This window comes from Euprymna scolopes, chromosome 3, assembly GCF_053919585.1.
Source record: "Euprymna scolopes isolate OS-2025 chromosome 3, ASM5391958v1, whole genome shotgun sequence".
In the NCBI taxonomy this organism is placed as follows: domain Eukaryota; kingdom Metazoa; phylum Mollusca; class Cephalopoda; order Sepiida; family Sepiolidae; genus Euprymna; species Euprymna scolopes.
In genome coordinates this window covers 67367998-67389855 of record NC_136484.1, presented here as the reverse complement: position 1 = coordinate 67389855, position 21858 = coordinate 67367998, and the positions used below count along the sequence as shown (strand labels likewise).

The 21858-nt window shown below is 30.8% G+C and overlaps 1 protein-coding gene across 2 annotated transcripts in view; it reads right to left on the bottom strand.

Moving 5' to 3' along the window:
* Window positions 1-21858, bottom strand: part of LOC145255856 (GRB2-associated-binding protein 1-like) — a 163238-nt gene that overhangs the window by 81748 nt on the left and 59632 nt on the right. Inside the window, exon 2 of one of the 2 annotated variants that reach the window (XM_080114625.1) lies at window positions 6389-6475. The exons of the other annotated variant lie outside the window; for it this stretch is intronic. Within the exon in view, the coding sequence (XP_079970751.1) occupies window positions 6389-6475 (87 nt within the window). The remainder of the gene's footprint in view (window positions 1-6388; window positions 6476-21858) is intronic. 2 annotated transcript variants of the gene reach the window in all.

The following is a 21858-nucleotide window of genomic DNA, read 5'->3' as shown; positions in this document are numbered from 1 at the left end:
ACATGGAGAAAACGCTATAGCTGAGAGAACTGTTCGAGATTGGTTTACCAGATTCAAACACGGTAATTTTGACCTCAATGACGCTCCTCGTTCCGGAAGACCAATCAAGATAGACAAAGACCAACTCAGGGTTCTTTTGAAGGAAGATGGCCATCAGACATGTAGAGAATTGTATCAAAAGATGAAGTGTGATTTTGTGACAATTTCATGTCATCTTCAGTTGATGGGATTCACACAAAAACCTGGAGCTTGGGTCCCACATGAAGTTAATTTTGTTGCTAAAATTCTTTGATTTTCTTAAAAAAAAAAAAAAAAAAAAAAAAAAATGGCGAGAACTTATGCAACAATCTAATATTATCTAAGATTACCTTTGACCGTTAGTATTAATAAAGATACACACAGAGTAAGTGAATAGAGATGGGTGGAAGCGAGAGTGTATTTGCAAAAATGATTTTAATGATAAAATTAAATCCACTAGAATGCACTTCGGTTTCTTAGAAAACAAGTCAGCAATTTTACTGAATTACTTCGTGAAACAAAAATCCCACTTATAACAAAATCATTTATTTCAGAAAAAATAATTCCCTTATTAGATTGTATGCACTTGAACGTTTTTCCGTTTCTTAGAAAATAAGTCAACCATTTTTATTAATTATTTAATTAAATTCTATTTTTCTGCCGTTAGATTACTTTCCTATTCCTTATATGTACATAAAAACAATGTTCATTCAACTGCCGGACTACGCTGGGTAGGGACAGCTAGTTCTTTTATATATTTATCTTCCGATGTATTTTTTTTTTTTTTTCACTAGAGAATATTATTATCAACGGGCAGTTAAATCCACCACAAAAAAAGCTCTATAATTTACTAATTGCTAGTGTGATTCTAGATATATGGGACGTGCCTATCAAAAACTTATGAACAAGATAAAACAGTTAATATAAAACAATTTAGACCGATTAATATAAGACAATTAGAATACCAGTTTCAGAATGAATAAAGTTAAATTTATCAAAATAAAAAATAGTTTTTCACCACTTTTATGCCCCCTTACAAAGATTAAAATCAACATATAATGCCACTAAACCTTATGTCAAGGACTTATTTCAATGTTGATCAAATTCTAGTACCTGATTTAATTCTTGACCGTCAGTATTAATAAACAGAGAGAGAAACACACACAGAGTGAGTGATGGGTGGAAGCAAGAGTTATAGGCATTGTATAAAATAAGAGAAAACAACATAAGTGATAGAGGATACGAATGATAGACAGAAACTTGGTAAGAGAGGTCACTTGATGAATTCATTGTAAATTAAAAGAATTTAGATGGAATTTTTTCTTGTTGTTTTTTTTTAAACATAATTCAATCCCAGAAGTAAGAAATATTTTAGTGTGCATTTCGTGTTATCAAAGTATATAGGAAAATGATTTTAAGAAATAAATGTCCATTCACTTAACTTTACGACAATATTAGATTTCTATGATTAAATCTATTTTGAGTTTGACACAATGCCCCTGAAGAAGGTTGAAGATTACCTTCGCCGAAACGCAGAAATAACATGCAAGGATTGAAACGAGGATTGTACTTTTGCATTAAATAAATGAAAAGCGTATTTGAAATTAGCGTTACAACATTAGAATGAAATAAGTTATACATAATTGAATTAGCAGGACTATTTCATGTCAAGGACCTAAATAATATACCTACACCTCTATAACCATACCAAATCTATTTACCTTTTGTCATTTATCTATATACCTATAAATTTGAGTTTTTTCTCACTCTGACATTGATATTAAAAAAACATACTTTATCTATTTAAAAATTATTAAAACAAACTTTAATATACTCAGTTATGGATATGCAAGCGACTACATGAATGTTAACTTATTTGCATATTTCTTTGAAAAAACGAGCGTTAATTATTTATTCATTTTTTATGGGTTCTTATTAGAGGATTGGTTTCATTCAACTATTACGCTGAATTGTATTCATGCATAGTTTCTACATTCTGCATAATTGCATAGAATTTAAAATAAAAACGTTTTAGCACACAAATTATATATATATATATATATATATATATATATATATATATATATAAACGCCACCTTGCATGTGTGTGTGTGAAAAGTCTACCAAACTCCCCATTGAATATTTGGTCTACAGAGTTGTCATTTCATAGATAGGGTATTTGGACTTCATTCAATTTGGTTTTTAGTAGGTAAAGTAACTGTTAAGGGGTCAAAATTGAAAAGAGAAAAACAAAATTGATATTGGCCTGGTGTAAGTCAACTATGCACGTCCCCCCCCCCCTGTACATATGCGTTATTTAAGTTATAGGTTAAACAACATTTTTTGCTGTTTTTGTATGCTTATGCGTTTAGGTCATACGCTAACAGATAAGTCTGGGGAATTATGTTTTGGTTTCGATTCTAGCTGATGGCACACACGTCATTTTCTTTTACTTTTGAGATCACTACTATATATTAGGTATAATATAATAATCGATAGAGAAATGGCTCTATAATAATAAATACGAAATCTGCATGAATTAAAATATTTTAAAAAATTTAATCATATTTTACGACCAGGCAACTCTGGGCCGCCTGCTAGTTTACTAATAATGATTAATCCTTACAATTAGCATACTTGTTCCTTATAAAGTTAAACGTACAACTATCGGAAGGATTTCCTGTCGTTAAGCTGTTAAAATCCAAGTTGTGGATCCCGGAAAGTATAAGATTCAATTCAGACTTTTAGAATTCTAAATGACTCCAACTCCCTGACTAAGTGTGACCCTGCTTTTAAGTTACACCCCATGACCTTCATAGTTGACCCAGATTCACTCTACAGCAAAAAAAAAAAAAAAAAAAAACTTTATGAAATGCTTACTTGTGATGGCAAAAAATACTCTTCACTAAAATTTATGAAACTTAAGCCAGGAGCATTTTATTTAAAAAATTCTACTTTTATCCATAGGCAGGATTTTGCTGCCATTGTCAGCATTATTATAAAAATAAAGGGAAATAATTCAAACTTTTGAGAAAAAAATCATTTGAGTGGGTTTAAAGTGGAGTTAAATGCGAAAAGGAATTATTTCCCTTCACTGTAATGATAATGGCGACGATTTTTTTTTTTTTTTTTTTTTTGCATACTAATAAAACTTGAATTTAGTTAATAAAAAAAGAACTACTGGATTAATTTCTATAACTTTTGGTTAATGATATTTCTCCATCACAAGTAAGTACTTCATAAAAAGTTTCTTGCTATTTTCCTTTTAACAGCCATATTTCATCTAGGTATACAACTGGAGAGACACTAAATTTAATTCAGATAAATACGCCCCAACTTTTCCATTTTAAATGGATGCATAGCAGCCCCCCTTATTTGTCCCCCCTTTCTTTTTTTTTTTTTCGAATTGTGGTATCAAAATAAATTACTCAGCATATAATTTAGTCATTGTATTCATGAAATAAAACTTGAAAATTCTAACATACAAAAGTTGATTTCAAAAATTAATGAGAATTGCTTTAGACAAAAACGATAATTATTTGACAATTTTTTTATACACATTATATCCACCTCCCGGTTTCTGCATTACATTTGTCATTAAAAAAAGAAGTAAAATGCTAACAAAGTCTTCTGTCTAAGGTTTGTCTCACAAGTAATAAGACCAATTAATTAAAAATATATTAGCGGTTTAATGACTCAATATTATCCTCCTTTTAAAACAATATTTTGGAAAGTCACAGAATAAACCATATTGATACAGCAGCCAGTATGGTTATGCAATTCTTACAGCTATGTAACTAGAAAACAAAGCTATGACATCTGAAAGTGATATGGAACAAGAAGAAAAAAGCAACCTTAGAAGTTAGTATCCTCAATGATGCTGAAATGTAAAAGATAATGAAATAAAGTCTTATGTACGATATGAAAAGAAACTGACATCTTAGGAAGATCTCCATTATTCCAGTAATTATAAAAGCAACCGGGCTCATGAAAATGAATTTCAAAACTATCTAGCAAATATACCTAGTGAAGCAAGTACAAGAGGGATACTAACAAGTACACTCAAAGAGACGGTTAGAATCTTAAGATTTCTTGGTTGGAATATATGAGATAGTGGCAAAATGTCCAGAATCTAATAGGATGCCCCATCCCAAGCTAGGACAAAATGATAAAATTAGAAAAAAAAAAAAAAAAAAAAAAAAAAAAAAAATTCGTGTCAATCGAAATTGTCTCTTCAGCTTGTTGAATACTCTCAATTGCTTTTCTTGGCCTTCGGGACAAGATCAAAGTGTAGTATCTGTTCTTCAGATGCTGCACTTCTATTTCTTGTTCTCTTTCGGTGGAGGAGAAATCCTTCACGACTGAGACAATTTTTATTTTTGTACCTTTTCTCCACGTTAAAAAACGACCCTGGTGTCTAACTCTGTCCCGTGGGGAGGCATAGTAAATAGGTACTCTCAATTGTTTTTAGTTTTAATGTTTGACAGTAAGAAATTTTCAAAAACTCTGAATGTGGTAAATCACTATTTGATCCAGGGTTGCTGCCTGAGGTTTTGGAAAGAGTCGTTTCAAAGGATTTTTAATTTCTGAAGATCCAGATTACTTAAATATTGAAAGGACTTTAAAATAATGAAACGGTCACATATTTTGGAATTCTAGGAGTAAGAATTTTGGGAATCAAACCTTAAACTTTCCAATTCTGCAACCCTGCTTAAAGACATCACATAAAAGAAAAAAAATGAAGAGAGAAGATTGGATAGGATGAGAATAGGTTTTGGTTTTATAATATGGGATCTGTATTCATGCTGAGCACTATAATGCAATAAATATGCACGTGTGTATTAGTCATCCACAAACAGCTGTTTCAATATATCACGGATTTTCAGTGTGGCTAAACGTGGTGTTTTCTGCTGAATCATAACTCACCTGCTTGGTCAGCAGTCAGGTTTCTTAACCATACACTATTACCCTCATTGTGTTATCAAAAAGCAAGCATTTAAAATTTTAAAAACTTCATAATGGAACAGTGAGTAAAAAGAAATTAAAGAAATGGACAGCTAAGTAAGAAATGAATGATAAAAAAAATTGTTTAAAAGAAAAAAGAAAATCCCAAACGTTCAAATTTGAAACTATAGATCCCGGATACTGCTTGGTATCATTAGTACAAAAATAATTGCATATAATTCACAAATGTGCTTTTCAGAATAAATGTTACCCAGAATCAGGAAGGAATAATCTAATTTGAAATACAATATCATTAAATATATTCCTAGAAAAGTGGGAAAATCAGTTTATGGCATTAAAAAAGTATTTCCCATGCTAAATGTTGATTGTCACAGTAGAAATCATGATTATTATAATTGTTCAAATAAATATAATTAAACTAAAACTTCATAAAAAAAAATTACTCAACTAATTTTTAAAATAAATGAAACTACAGCTAATCCGTTCTTAGAAAATGGTTCACTATTTATGCAGATTAATAGAGAAAAAATATAACGTTGCATAGAAAAATTTTTTATCAAAATAATTCAAAAATTTGTTTTCCCAAAAAGTACTTTTTTTAATATTTTATTCTATGATAGGTTAACATAAAATTTCATTAATTTTCTTGTAAAATATAAATAAAAATTTTCAAGTTTCAAAATTAAAAAAAAAAGAAAAAAAAAAGAAAAAAAAACAATTTAAAATGTACAAATATATTTTGTTGAAAATTGTTTGCAATTTAAGATCTAAAGTCAAATCTTAAAACCTAGATATTTTAAGGCAATAATATTACCCAAGATTAAACTTTAGATTTGTTTTTTGTTTTGTTTTGGTTTTAGATTAAAAAAAAGCAAATAAAATCTGTAAACAATTTTTGCAAAGTTAAAAAAAAAATGCAATAAAATATTGAATTCAATGATGATATTCAATCAATTGAAAATAAAAGAAAGGAAAATACAACCCCTATCTCCCCCACCCTAAGGCACAGGTCATGCACTGATTCCATTATGAGGGTTAGATTTCTATAGCAATGTTAGAAATTGTGTCAGAAAAAAAAAGGGAAAAAAAAGATAGTATTAGTAACTAGTTTTTAGGGTTTTGTCATTTTTTTTTCTTCTAGGCAAATAACATTAACAAATGGCTGCACTTTTAGGTTTTATTAAGCTGCATACAATAGCGAATTTGATCAATTAAAAACACGGGTGATAAAAAAGCACTACGTTTTTAATAAACTAAAATGCCCCAAAATGACTTTGCAAAAGAAAAAAAAAAAAAAGTTTTAGAAATAACAGTGTCTAAAATTATTAATATATAAATATATGGTGCTATTTGAATTTTTTTAAATCTTTCATTTTTTCACATACGTATGCATGCCAAGTCTTACAGATTGTTTGTATGTCCTATAGATTTTTGAAGTATAAATCAGGGCTTGCATGCGGCGGATGACAAGTTCAAGTGCATCTTGAATGAACTGAAGAAAGAAAAAATAATTAACATAAATTTGTGCAGCTTTGTTTTTTTGTTTTTTTTTTACCTTTAAAAAAATTTCTTTGGATTAAACTTTTTTTTTTTTTTTTTTTTACAATTTTTCCGTTTCAAAGTTGTATAATAGAAAAAAAAAATATAACGTTGCACGGAAAAGAATTTTATCCAAATAATTTAAAAAAAAATTGTTTTCCCCAAAATACTTTAGTACTTTATTCTATGGTAATTTATATTTATATCACAGTTAACTATGAGAAAGCAACAAGACACACATTTTCAAAAAAAAATAAGTATAAGGATGTTATTCCTATTAATCAACAAAAAGCCACGTCATCATTTTAGAAGATAAATATTAGTTTAACAATAAATTATTAATAGAAAAACTACTATGACATAACATTGCTTCATAATTTTTTTATTTTCAGCATAAATTTATAATATAATTTTGATTTCACTTTCTAAAAACACATCCAAGTTCTAAAATTAAAAACAGTCGAAATAATTTTGTAGTTTTATCATTAAAATCCAAGATTAAATTGAATGATAATAAAAACAAAATGTTAATGAAATAAAGTTTTTTAATATTAAACTAACCATATCTAATCAGCATATTTCGCAAGTCTTTTTGTTTCTTTGTTTCGTTCCATTAACCAGTATCTTAATTTCTTACAAAATGTTGAAATGTAAATTTCATTTTTTTTTTTTTTTTACTTCTTAAATTTATAAGCTCACAGCCAGTTGCAGTGAATGTGCTGTATTTTAATTTTTTTTTTTTTTTTTGAGCAGGGGGTAGGATTTTGAAATTTAAACTTATTCATTACATTTCTTTTTAATTAAATATTTTAAACAAATCGATAGATTTTTAAAAATTTTACAATCTCACATCAGGTTTAAAAATATTAACTTGTTTGAAAAATTGAACTTGTGATGGTTAAAAAGCAAATGGCACTAATTCATTCACTTTGTTGGAATTTGCTTTCCTCTTAAGTGCCAAAAGCAAGTAAGTTTTCACAGGAATATGTTAATTCAAAGTATTTTCAACCAATGAAAATCGTTTCAAACCTCAAGAGATAACAAAACTATGTCAAAATAGTAAATTACTTAGAAACTCCTTTAAAAACAAGGAAATAAACAAACGACAATCAGATTTCATCAGCTAGGCTGCATCGAACAGGACCCTCTACACCTCGCTCACACTGTACCTTTGGCCGGGTAGGGGAAGTCAAAGCAAAAAGAACTCAATGATTCGCATAATCAGCTTCCTTAATCTAGCGAACGCATTCTTACACACTAGAAAAGGTCAGGCGAATAGAAAAGAATTACTAGCGACTCACATGCACTAACAAGAACAAGGTAAACGAACATGCACACATACACAATGGCAAATACTCACATACGGATATATTGCTAACTGGTAACCCTTTTTATTTTTCTCATTGTTTCATTTATTACGATTTTATTGAGTATGCATACCGGTATATAGCCTCCATTTTCTTCCTTCGCTATAACATAACCTTTCTATCCAATTTATATCAAATGTTGGTGTAGTTCTTAGCCATACCCAAATACTACTGTCATCCAAAAGGGCCCTACTAAAGCCAGCGACTAAGCCACAAACTTCTTGGTGCTCATAATATTGCATTCTGTAGAATACTAATTATTCAAATTTAAGTGGCTTTATGAATAAAAAAAAAAAATGTCTAAAGATGCTCTAATAGCACATTACAGTTTAGAAGACAATTTGGTATCCCCTAATTCTTACAGATTTATTAAGAACACCTTAAAACCCAAACAATATTCCAGGATATGCTATAAGCAGGAAATTATCTCATCGTTTATGATTTTAAAATCTAGGCTTGGGCATTTTTAAAAAAATATTTTTTAAGAAAAATTAAAAAAGTTGAATATGAAAATCTATTCAACTCTTGTATACAAAGATGAGCTATTAAAACATATTCAAATCAAACAATTCAACAACTTTCACATTGCATTTTTTTTTATATAGAAACAAAAAATCTCAATTGACAGAAAAATTTTTCATAAAACATGAAATTTAAATATTGATTTTTAAAACTAAAAGAAAAAGAAAATAATCAGCAAAGAACAGATCATTTAACATGAAATAACTTTCTCAGTAATGAACCTTGTTCATGTAAACAAAAGAAAAATTAATTTAAAAATAAGATTTGGATGTTTATTCAAAATCCTTCCAATATTTAAAGAAAAAATAAAGAAAAATCAAGAAAATTTTGTATGACGTATGTACCTATGAGGGAAAGAAGATTGTGTACACCAAACATCATGTAAACTGTAATTTTATTTTTAAAGAAAATCAAATTTTATGGCAAAATCACAAAACGATTTTGCGACACCATCTTGAAAACAGAAAGGGAGATAAATTCAAATTTGCAAGATTTATAAAAAAAAAAAACATTCTTAGCATGAGTATTGGAAAAACTCAATTTTGCTTTAAATATATATTTCCCCAAAACTTCTGGCCTTGATGGAGAGGACACTAAAACTGGCTGCTATGGTTTCAAATGATCTGTAATAACAGCAGGGAAGACTTGATTCCAAATATTTCTCATATGTTATATCTCCCCTCTTTTGGGACATTACTATTATGAATATCTCCAGTATCAAATAATCCTTATACACTGTGAAATTTACTTTATGTATGAAAACCAAAGAGGGGAGATATAATATATGAGAAATATTTGGAATCAAGTCTCCCCTTGCTGTGATTTCAGATCATTTGAAACCATAGCAGCAAGTTTTAGTCTCCCCTCCATCAAGGCTAGAGGTTTTGGGGAAATATCAGATATTTTGTAATTCATATGCAAAACTAGGAAAACAAATGACTATGATTGAAACATTTTATGGCTGTAAAAAAAGTGCCAAAAATAGGCTCTGGATGATCCCCTTAATGTGCGACCACAACTGTCACATGGCCCACAACACAATTCAGGTCATTAACTTTTCAACAAACCTTCATTTAAATTTTAATCAATAGTCGCTGAGATTTCAAAGTCATAAAATTGCCAAAAAAAAAAAAGTGGTATAATATATATATATTACTTGTAGCCAAATTGAATATTGAAATGCTCATATCTTTGATTGTATGGGACAAAACTACATGAAAATCTGCAGACATTTTGAAGATTATAATACTATTCTATGATGAAAATTTTATGCCAATTGGTAAAAAAAAAAAAAAAAAAAAAACTATATTTTCAAACCAATAAAATATGCCCAAATTTGCCTACATTTGTATATATAGTGTCCTGGCAGGCAACTTCAGTTTTGCTGCTTTGGTTATCTCCCCTGTAGTCTTGCCAGGCCACTAATAAAACAAGTTAAATGATTTTTTTTAGTACAATATTTTCTTTCTGTCACATGTATGTTCATTCATTCAAGTGGTGTCCTGCCTGGTACAGGCACTGACAGCTATGGCTCTCCATCTATCTCTCTCCCTCGAGGCATTCATGAATTCATTGTTGCTCATCATTTTTTGATGTTGCACAGATGTTCAAACTGTCAACATACGTTTTTTTGCGGTCGTCCTCTGCTTCCTATTACGACCCTTCCTATTAGTCTTTGCTGATTGTCGGAGAGTAAGCAGTTTGATGATGATCAGGTGTCACCTATGTATCATAGTAACCGTTACCGAGTGAGGTGTTCCGGTTCAGAATCCTATTCACGCTGTTTCTCGAATAAGGGAGTCTGATGTACTGCCATAGCTTTCTTTGCAATTGTACAGATAGTAGGTTGCAGTTTCTTTCTGTCCAAGCATTGCCCATACTGGGCGATTGTCCTGACCATTGTACCCAGAGGTACCTTCGGCTCAGCACAATGAAATGCAAAACCATTAACAGAATTATTTCTGTTTGCTTCCGTATTATATCAGTCACCTGCTTTCCATAACCGCACGTTGTCCTGATGGGGGGGGGGGGGGTAAGTGGGTTCTCGACCATGCCCAAACTAGCTGAGGGAAGGAGGTATCTTACTTTTGCTTTGACAATAGTGCTGTCCTGCTACCCTACTTACGTGTATGCATACACTATAAATTTTTCTTTATTTTTGTTTTTAACATTAGGGGAATTCTAGACAAGGTTGGTTGGTTGTTTTATGGCATATCAACCCTTTTCGGGTTATTTAATGCCGAATCCAAAGATTTTGAAGAAAAATTTTTTAATAGAATATATTTTCAAGTCGGTTTCTATTCAACCCATAGTTGGGACCCTAACAGGTACTACCACTCCGATCAGAGTGGACCTGGGAGCAATGGTAATTAAAGGGTGGCTCCACACTCCACAAAGCCTGCAAGCTGGGGCCTCACCACTGGATATAGTTTAAGGTCATATCCAGGACCTCTGGACAAGGAAAAAGATTTGTATAAAGTCAATTTCAAATGGAATCATAAAAAACTTTCAGATTTTAAACATGTCTTTTTTTTTATTACTGATGTCCTCATTTTAAATATACTTTGATACTAGCAGCCTTCACTCGCTATCACTTTGCGATTTTATTCTTATTCATTCCTTTAAATCGTTGAAATGAAACAAATCAATGAGAAAAACACACTCTTTGTCGTTTAAATAAAATATTTGTGTCTATATTAAATGTGAAACGAATTCCTTTTTTTATCAATTACTAGCAGGCCGCCTGGCGTTGCCTGGTAGTAAAATACACATGAATATGATATTTTAATTAATGCAGAAATAAAGTAGGTATTAAAAGTAAGCTTAAATTCCTTTTAAAAAATTTTAAAAAAACAACGGAAAGTAAGACATGTGCATGCGAGAATTATGTTTTTTTCTAGACAGTTCAATCCTTGTAAGTAAAAAAAATACACAAGCTGAGATTGAAACCAAAAACTAAAGACAATAAGTACGATAACCATTAAGTCAGCTTGACACGTGCTTTAAAAAGCGTTTTCAAACTACTTACTCTTAACATGAATCATCTGAACGATTCATGCATGCATATTCGTAAAACAGTTGACAAACAGATAGAACTCTGATGACCTTCACATATCAATTTTTCCATTTTGACCTCTTAGCAGCACTTTTTCTGGATGAAAACAGATTAAAACGCTCTCCACATGTCTGAATACCCTACATACCAAATTTCAAGTTTGTAAATCAAAAATTCGTTGAGTATATAGGTTGAGAAGTGTCTTCACACACACACACTTTTATAGATATATAAATTAAGCTTAAGTGCCTCGTTTGTCCATAAAAATTAAATGTGATTATTGAAACAAACCGGACATGTACATTCACCTTCATTATATAGTTACGGTTGACAGATCATAACACAATTAAACTAATTATTTTCAAATGTTATAGATTGAGATAAAGTGAATTAAATACATCACTCCTCGCAAATACAGGGTGTTCAAGACAAATTAGATAATTTAACATGTTTTCATTCTGAAACCATTTGAAGTATATAATAGGAGTAAAACAACAAATAAGAGCAAAATGCAACAGATAGGAGTAAAATTTCTAGGAATTAACAATTGATTCGATTCCTAAATTAATTCCGGCACACCCGATTCTCACATAACAATCACAATTAGAGAAAGTGGACGTTACTTTCATTCACTCATAAATATGTACTAGCACTTTTATACCAATTATAAGGACTTCCCCTTCTTTGATTACGTTATTCACCTCAGAGTATCAATTATTTCATTTTCTTATTGCATGCTATTATCTTTTACTAAATATTACTTCCCTCATGAAATACAAACTGCTCCCCTAGATTCTACATCATTCTGATTAGTTGGCTATAGTCTTGTTCAAGAAATATAATACATTTTACAAAAACTGAATAAACATGGCGTCTCCTGTATTAATCTATTAAAAATGGAGCCTTCTGTAACAAAACAATTTTTTAACCTAAAATACTTCTATTTTTAGTCAAAATTTTTTTAAACAGAATTCACATTCTCATAGATAAGCCACATTTAATCTTTGCATCTACTGAATGAAAGATTAATTTAGAAAATTTCATTCAAATTTATTTAAAAGGGCATATATATATATATATATATATATATATATATATATATAATTCAGTTAATTCATCAAAAGCTAAAAATTTATAAATTTAAACAGGTGTACAACATCTACAACTCATCTTTATTTTTTTATAATTGTATAAATTGTTATTTTGAGTTCAACATATTATGCTAAAATTGATAAAGAAAAGAAAAAAACTTATATAAAGCGGTTCTATTATTATTCTTTTATATAAAAGCAATATATATATATATACATATATATATATATATATATACATATATAACTATTTCATTTACTCACATAAAATTAATATACGAAAGTATAAATTTATATGTAAACTTTAAGTATTTACTTCAAAAGTGCTCAATACGTAGGTAGAGCTAGTTAGTAAGTTATAAAATATATATGGCGATTAAGCTACACTGAATATTCCGCGTTTCATCCACTCTAGGACTCCTCAGGCGCATAAGCCTGAGGAGTCCTAGAGTGGATGAAACAAGGAATATTCAGTGTAGTTTAATCGCCATATATATATATATATATATAAGCATAAAATGCGACAAACTATATATAGGTTAAACAATTTGACCCCGAAAGCAAAAATTATGACAATTCCTACATTAAAGAAAACTTTTATAAAGAATTAACCTTGTTAAAATTATTTCCATACAAGCTTGTTAAACTTGAATATAAAAAAATACTGTTCAAAACAAATGTGACATAATTATAAGATATGTTTCATTGAGGAAAAATGAATTATTTTTTAAATATCAGATAGCAGAAGCATTAGAAAAGTTTTTAAGGTTTTAAAGGATAAAATTAAAGTTATTTTGTTTCATGGTGTTGACCAAGTCATTAAAGTCAACCTTTCATGTTAAAGCATTTAGAATTATTAGAGAAAATAAATAATCTTTACAAGATGAAATTAAGTCCAGGGGAAAATTCTATTGTTCTCAGTATATTAAACATTTATTTTCAGGTTTATTTTTTTATTTTCATAAATTTTAATTATCTATATATCTATAAAAGTGAAATTGTCTCTGTGTGTGTACATTTCCCTACCAAACTACTGTCAATTTTCAGTCTACAGACTCGAAATTTGATACAAGGGGTATTGAGATTTTGGAAAATCTTTTTAATCAGTTTTCGTCCAGAAAGTTGGCTGTAAAAGGGGTCCAAGTTCAATGATTTGACCTTTGAAAACTCTACCAAACTCTGCCAATTGTGTGTCTAAACACTTGAAATTTTAGACATAGGTTACTTGGACAGGAGTTAAACTTTTTAATATATATATATATATATATACATATACATATGCACATAAAAGTTAGGAACAGTATATAGGGCCCGAGCAAAACTGGGCTGAACTGCTAGTATGTATATATATAATTTATAATTTTCAGTATCTTTTAGAAAATATACATTGTCAACATAAAAATACACATCAAGTCAAATCTGTTTTTCTTTTTTTTTTTTTTTGTCTTCGTGTGTGTGCATAAACTTTTACAAGTTAAGCAATATAAAAAGAATCTTAATGAGGTACATCCACGCCCACCCCCCTCATTATCGCAAAGATCCTCTCTCCTCCAAATTGTACTATATATTTGGTTTCTATCTTCAATTTAAACTTTTCTCGGCTATTTTTGAAATTTCAATGAATTTTATTAAAATTCACGATAGTTTCTAAAATTATATTTCCAAGAAGAATAGAGTAGGTTTTCAGAATACATGCAGAAAACAATCACAAAACATCAAACCCATAATAAAGGATAAAAACTAAACATAAGGAAAATTTACATTTCATACATTTCTTTAAATTATCAATTTTTTTGCCATGTTTTTCTTTTTAATTTTTGACAACAAAGTTGTTTTATTACAATTTTTTAAACCAGTAAGTAAACGAATGCTAATTTAATAAATTTTCACTTATTTTTTTATGTGCAATATTAGACAAAAAAAAAACACTCTTAACACAATTCAGTTGGGGGAGGGGAGGAGAAAAAAATCACTATATTAGACAGTTTTTTAATGATTAATTTACGTATGACTAAAACTAAGACGTTGGAAAGATTCTTTGTGTCAACGGATAAGATCAACCATTTAAACTGAACATTGACAACGAAGGGTCTATGTGAACAGTGATATATATGTATGACACAGGCCCTAAAACTCTCTAGACCTAGAGGGTCTAATATACGAAAAGTGCGAGTCTTGTTTGTTATCTTGTACGATTATCCCCATGATGATGCCACAAGGGAAAAACGCCATCTATTAAACAGAGATGGAAAAACATCAGGAAAATCTTTTAGGACAGAGGTCTCATAAAATAAAATCAATTTAAACAGTAACAGTGATAACAAACAACCCATCACAGAACGTTTATGTGGACAGTTGACAATATAAATATATATTTAATATAAGTTAATTGTAGGTATAGACCGCTTCATGCCCTCCAAAAACTTTCAGCAAAAACCTAACAGCCAGAATGTGCTGCTTCCATTGTGCACAGAAATCACTATTTTCATTGCTTCCATCGTAATAGATGTACTGAGACTAAAGCCATCTCAGGACTGCCAGCAACCACTGTAAAAGAGTAATAAAGAAAGCGAGAGAATTGTACACTCAGTCTGTCAAGTCCAAAGTACCTGAGCCGCAACTTGGTTCGCACCAATTTTGACAAGTAATAAACAGGTTCCTGAATAGAAGTGTGTGCTCTATCCCAACCATTATCAATGGACCTGATGTAATCTCGTCAGCATCGGACAAAGCCAAACTCTTTGCCAAAAAACTTTGCAACTAATTCTACTCTACGCGATCAGGGCCGCCAACCGCTCGTATTTCCTCCTGTGTCTGAAAGCAAGCTATGCAACTTACAAATATCTTTGCATGATGTTGTCAAGCTAATCAAAAGCCTTGATTCCATTAAAGAAACTAGCCCTGACGGCATTCCTATTATAGTGCTTAAAAAGCTTCAAGTAGAACTAGCTCCCATACTTACAAAGCTATTTAAGCATTATGCTAAGGAGAAATGCTTCCCAACACTCTGGAAAACCTCATTAGTATGTCCCATATTTAAAAATTCAGGTGATCGCTCATCTCCCTCTCAATACAGACCAATCAGTCTCCTGTGCAGTTGCTGGAATCTGTTATGGTTGATCTCAGCAAAACACAAGTCATTGATATTGGCCAAGTGCAAAACACTCACCTCCCACCAAACTATCACCCCATGATAGTCCTGGAGAGGACGTAGTTGATAATGTGCATCCCTGTTGAATGCCAGTCTTAACTTCAAAACTTTGTGACTCGTCACCAAACTCATGTCAACCTGTAATAGCACTGGATTAAATGAGGATACTTTGTAGGAACACCATCTGCCTGCAAGATGTGGCAGGGGGGATCTCTGCCAGCAGAATCTAAAATAAAGCCTGATAAAATTTATCATACTGTCTGTATGACAGAAAAAATTTAAAACAAAACCATATACAGAATCTCGAGAAATCTTTAACAGTGGTATTAATTTAGTATTGGAAGTTGGTTTTGTTTTGTTTTAAAACTAGCATTGTGAAATCTATGTTTGGTGTTTATAAGATATGACACAAAGTTAACTTTCTACTATATTTTCAAAATTAAATATAAAAATGGTAATATTGGTTTGCAGACTAGGAGCAAGACATAGACAATTCCTGGTGCCAGTGGGTTAACCATTTTTAAAAATATTTATGCAAAAATATTATTTAATTTATTTTCATTGTAGTCAGGGCTCTACATTGCGAGTGCAACAGTCGCATTTACAAGTGATTTTTCAAAGTGGCGACTAGAAATAATAAAACGTTTATCTTTTGGTTTGGCGATTGTATTTCTTTCACCAACAATTTTCTAAAGCTCACTACTGAATGAAAAATATCTTTTCAGCTTTTTTTTTTTAATAAAACGAGCAAAGTCCAATTATTTAAACAATAAAAAGCTTGATAGAACAATATCCTTTTTTTTTAATGAAGGCTATTTAAAAAAAACATTTGAAGAAATTTGAATGTATATACCTTTAAGTATTGACATAAAATTTGGCGCAGATTTAGAATTACACTTATTTAAATAAAAATAATGATTTTTATGATGTACGTATTCGTCATAGAACAAAGATGTCATATTCCAAAAATCATGTAGGTTTGGCTAGTAACTTTTCTATTTTGCTAGTAAGCAAAAATATTTAGTTGTCAAAGGTCAACTAAAGATAAATTTGTCTGTGGAGCACTGGTAGTAAGTACACTTGTGTTCTGCAACCATGAATGATGAAAAAAACAATGAAGATAGAAGACACCAAATATTTAAAAAAAAAAAAAAAAAATAAATAAATAAAAAAAATCAATTTTAAGATATTTTTCAAAATCCTAATTTTCTTAGTAAAAAAAATGTTGAAGGATACAAAAAAAAAAATTGTTCATACATTTAAATAAAAGGAATTTATGAGCAAGAATTGTTGTAAAAACAAAGGCTTAACATTCTTTGAGTTTCGTCTTTCTTATCTCAATGATGTGGTCAGACAAGTATTAAAATGTTATTTAAAAGCCTTTATTTTTATGTTGAACAACCTATTTTATTTTTGAACCAGACACACCCATGTAAAATGGATCTTCATGTGAAAGTCGTTAAACGACACTGGAAACATCTAATATACGTGTAAAACAATAAATTTGCATACGATAGAACATTAAGTACACCTTATTTCTTTGAACCATTGTTTATCTATATAAGCAGCATGAACATATGTACATTCGACCGGACTCCTGATAGGTTTCAGGAGTGAAACAAATAAGGTGAAAAAAAAGGGGGGGGGGTAAAAGGAAGAGGTAGTGGCTGCTGTCGCTGTTTTCAAAGCTCGATACCAGTCAATTCAGAAATCTGTTTTTAAGCTGTTGATATCGGCTGCTGCGTCTAATACTCAAACTAGATAGCTTTGCCCATATTCCTATTTATTACTCGAAATAGAGTTTGAAATAGCAATAGCATATTTTTAGTGGATTAATATCTTATTTACCTTTTAAAAGTTGAATTAACATTTTAACTCTTATAATTTTTATTTCAATGCTAAAAAATGTTTAGTGGCAGTATGAGTGAATGAGAGAAAGACTAGTGAATATGAATTAAATAGTGAACAGGCAAAATCGGACAGTTTAAAATATTTATAAGGAAAATAGCAACAGGCAGTTGATTGCCTGTGTTAATGTACAGGGCAACCCGAATATAAGAAACATGTATAAGTGGAACCCTGATATAAGAGAGATGTGGGCTGAGTAGAAAGTCTCATATCTGGGTTACACTGTATTAAGTGGAGATAACTCGTCAATTTAGAATTGATGTGTTAACTTTTACAACCACTTGTAGCTTTTATCAAAGAAGTCTTATCAATTTTTTTTTACAATGTGCCAATAATTTTAAAAGGAAATAGAAAATTTGTTACATGCAGATCAAAAATTTGTAACAGTCATGTGATAAAAAAAAACACTATTTTTGTTTGTTTTTAATTAGTAAGAAAATGTTTAGTTTGTTTGCCCCCCCCCCCCAAAAAAAACAGCATCACAAAAAACTGCTTATATATGTTGACATTATTTCCAAGCAAAGTTAAATTCAAAATTACTTTGCAACCTTATGCCTGATGACTAAATGCACACAACAATCTGTTTAAAAATCATTTAAATTTAAGAAGTCACTGAAATACATCATAAATGATCTCCACTGAATTTTTTAAAACCTGGATTGTTGACTTCTAGATCTTAATGTTTCTAAACTATTTAAAAGCAATGAGCCAATAATCTTATTTTAATATTTATTTTTAAATTTATGAACACTCATGCATAACCTAACATAAGTAAACAGCACGAAATTCATTGAATTTAGGTTTACTCACTCACTTCCTTTTTTTTTTTTTTGTCCTTTGGTTCATGAGCAATGTTTTTGACAAAGAATTGCTGTTTTCTGAATAAGAATCTATCCATCTAATAGTAATCGTTGGCTATTTTTTACTTTGAAGTATTTTTGTTTTTTATTTATTTTTAACCTCTTATATAAAGTGGCTTTATGGTTTGTCTGGATAGTTTTCCATAAAAAAGTGCATAAGAAACATCAACATATGCAAATAATTAAGGATATTTAACCATAGTATAACAAACAATAAACAAAGGTTGGCGAGCATATCAGCCAAAACACAGAAATATCATTGTTGATAAGTTCAACAGTACAAAGAAAAATAATGTAATTCCTCATTCCCTGAATTTTGGAAATAAAAAAAAGTTTCAAATAGACTTCTTTGGGTGTATTTGAATAGAGAAATCTTTCTGGAACTCTGAAGCCTCTATAGAATTTTAAACCTTTTATGTAATCCATAGAGGTAGATTCTTTTCATTCTATCAGCCATAATAGAATAGAATTTTTTTATTTTTATTCTTAGTTATCACCTGTAACAAAATATAAAAATTTTGTAACACTTCTACCTAGTCATATTTGAACAAGAACAATCTACCTACCCTCCCATACACACCATGGATTAAATAAAAGCGTTCAGCTCAAAATCCCATATAAGATTTGAGTTTCAAAAGATACACCTGAAGACCAGCAGTTACATCAGCCAAAACATGAAAATAATCAAAGTGAGAATCGTATAATACCTTATCTTAAATTCTTTAATTTTCTCATCAATCTAAACAAAATAGTGATCAGAATCATCTTCGTTCTAAGAGCTGTATTTATATCATGTACTGAATTAATGTTTGTTCCATTGCAATCTCTAGTCTAGTGATAGAACCATAATCAAAAAGAGTTTGCTATCAGGACATGGTGAATTATTTCTCCTTGAACAGAATTTCTTTTTTTTTTTTCTTCTTTCCTTTTATAATTGCTACAGAACTGGCATACCATTCTCTATCAGCTTTGTGACCATCTGCTGTACCAGACCTCATTACCGCCTTCATGTTGAAAGTTTCTAAACCCACACCTTCCTTAAAATGTGCAACTCCCTTTTAATCTGGAGATACTTGCAGGAACTATTAGTCATAGGATTATTGTTAGTCCACAACATTTACTTTGTGTATGTGCGTGTTGGAGGGGGGGGGCTACAAAGCTATTGCGTTAAATGTCAGAACATTTATTGCGGCCTTTAAAAGTCTTTTTTTTTTTTTTTTTTTTTTTTTTTTTTTAGATTTAGACTTTCAATTATCCAAGTACGGATTCAGGAAGAGAACATATTTGATAAAATATTACTTCAGCTTCATTTTGTTTCTTTTTCTTCTTCTTTAGACTATTAAACAAATTTTGAAAAAAATAATTGATGATGGCTCCGTTCAGTCTCAAGAGACAATGAATACCCCTGTAAGGATAGCTGTGAGAGTCCTTGTGAGGCAAGGGCTGCGCAATCTCCAACTACACCTCTCCTGAATCGGTACTGCTTGGGTTTAGTGGCAAGGAGAAGTGCTAGATGGCTTGAATAAATGCAGAGATAAGTGTAGAGCACATACAACACCTGGAATTCCTAAATGGTCACTTATTTTAGTACTGACCAGGCTCAATGTTGCTTAACTTCAGTGATCTTAAGGAAACCGGCGTTTCAACATGATTATGCTGTGTGTGTATATAATTCAAATGAAACAAATAAAAAAGAACGTAAATATCACTGGAATTTATAACTTATGTATGCCAATTAATTCAAATCTCCCACAAAATACTCCATATTTAATAATCTTTATTAGGTTTGGGTTTCAATCTACTGGATCTTAAACGTATCTCTTATTTTGCATACCAGGATGAGAAATATAGTAGGAATCAGCCTTTATATTTTTAAACACTATGATGGATCAAGAAGCGGTTTTGAGGAGAGGATAAAGATTGTCAAAATATTAACAAAATTTGCAAATATTACTAGTTGATGTAAATTTTATGTTAAAAAAAAAAAAAAAAAAGTCAAACTTATTTTAACAGTTCAATGGTTTCAATATGCAAAGCAAGTATATATTTTTTTTTTTTATCTCAGCAGCAATATAACTTAGTGCTTGAAAGTAATATATCTATAATAATAATCAACCATTACACCCAGTGGTGTGTTGGGCAGCAACAAAGCCCCTCCACCTTCATTTATCCTGAGCCAGCCTAGCCATTGAACCCCAAGAATGCTGCATAGCTTTCCTCTCCCTTTTCACCGTTCTTCAATTTTCTCTCGGCCTTTTTCTCTTCCTTTTGCCATCTGGGGTCCAGTGCAGTTCTTGTGTTATATATCTATATCATATCTATAATATAAATCGCACCTGTCTATTTAAATGTATGAATGTACGTCTGCCTACAACTTTCGACAGAGGTGATGGATTTTCACGAGATTAGTATTATTTTAAAACTCGACGTCTCAGACGACAAATATCAAAAAATTGGCCAAACACATTAATTCCTTCACCCTCAACTGGGCACTTTGTACAGGGAGGGTCGATTTTTTCGCTGACATTTTTTATTTATTAAGTTATTCAACCCTTGCGTTCACGACATTGCTTAAAACACGTTATTTCGACCGCTTCTGACTTTACAACCACAGTAGGCACATTGGTAAGACAGTTTATTTTGTTTATCTCTTTCCTCTAGTGTGTTGCAGGTTCGAGCCTGCTTAGTACTCCTATTTTGTTTTTGTTCAACAAACATCCCTACACACACCCATAGACAACGCCGGGCACCCAGGCTTGTTATTAATAAAATACATCATGAAGTGTTCAATTGCTTCATCATGTGATGTAACATGATAAATAAGCGTTGATCCATATATGTCTTTACACTAAAAATAATTTTCTGCATATCTTTTGCATTCAGAGTCAGCTTCTTTGCTAGATCATGGCAGCTGATGTACAGTGTGAACAAGACAGTTAATCAATTGTGATTCCAATGTCGAAAAATGATCACTTGTGAACCTGAAAGTTTGTCCATCCATGTTGCATACAGATATGCTTGAGCCACATCAGCAGAGCGGTAGGGAGTATTTTTTGTTACAGTTTAATACCCTCTTCAAGTGACTAACTGCATGCCTGGACTATCAAAGATACAACTGCAACAAGATGGACCCAGAAACTTTGCGTTGAAATGTTAGCAAGCTACAACCACTAAATACGATTTGTCCCACTCTCTATCTGTGCCTAAATCTAAATACAGATTGCATGAACAAAACTTCTTTCCCAGAACTACCTGTCGGTGGAACACTATTCCACTAGCCTGCTTCCCAGTTGAATACAACATGGTAACCTTCAAATCCAATGCAAACAAGTTCTTGTTGAGCTATCCCTATAAATAATCCAATTGTGCCTAATTTACACCA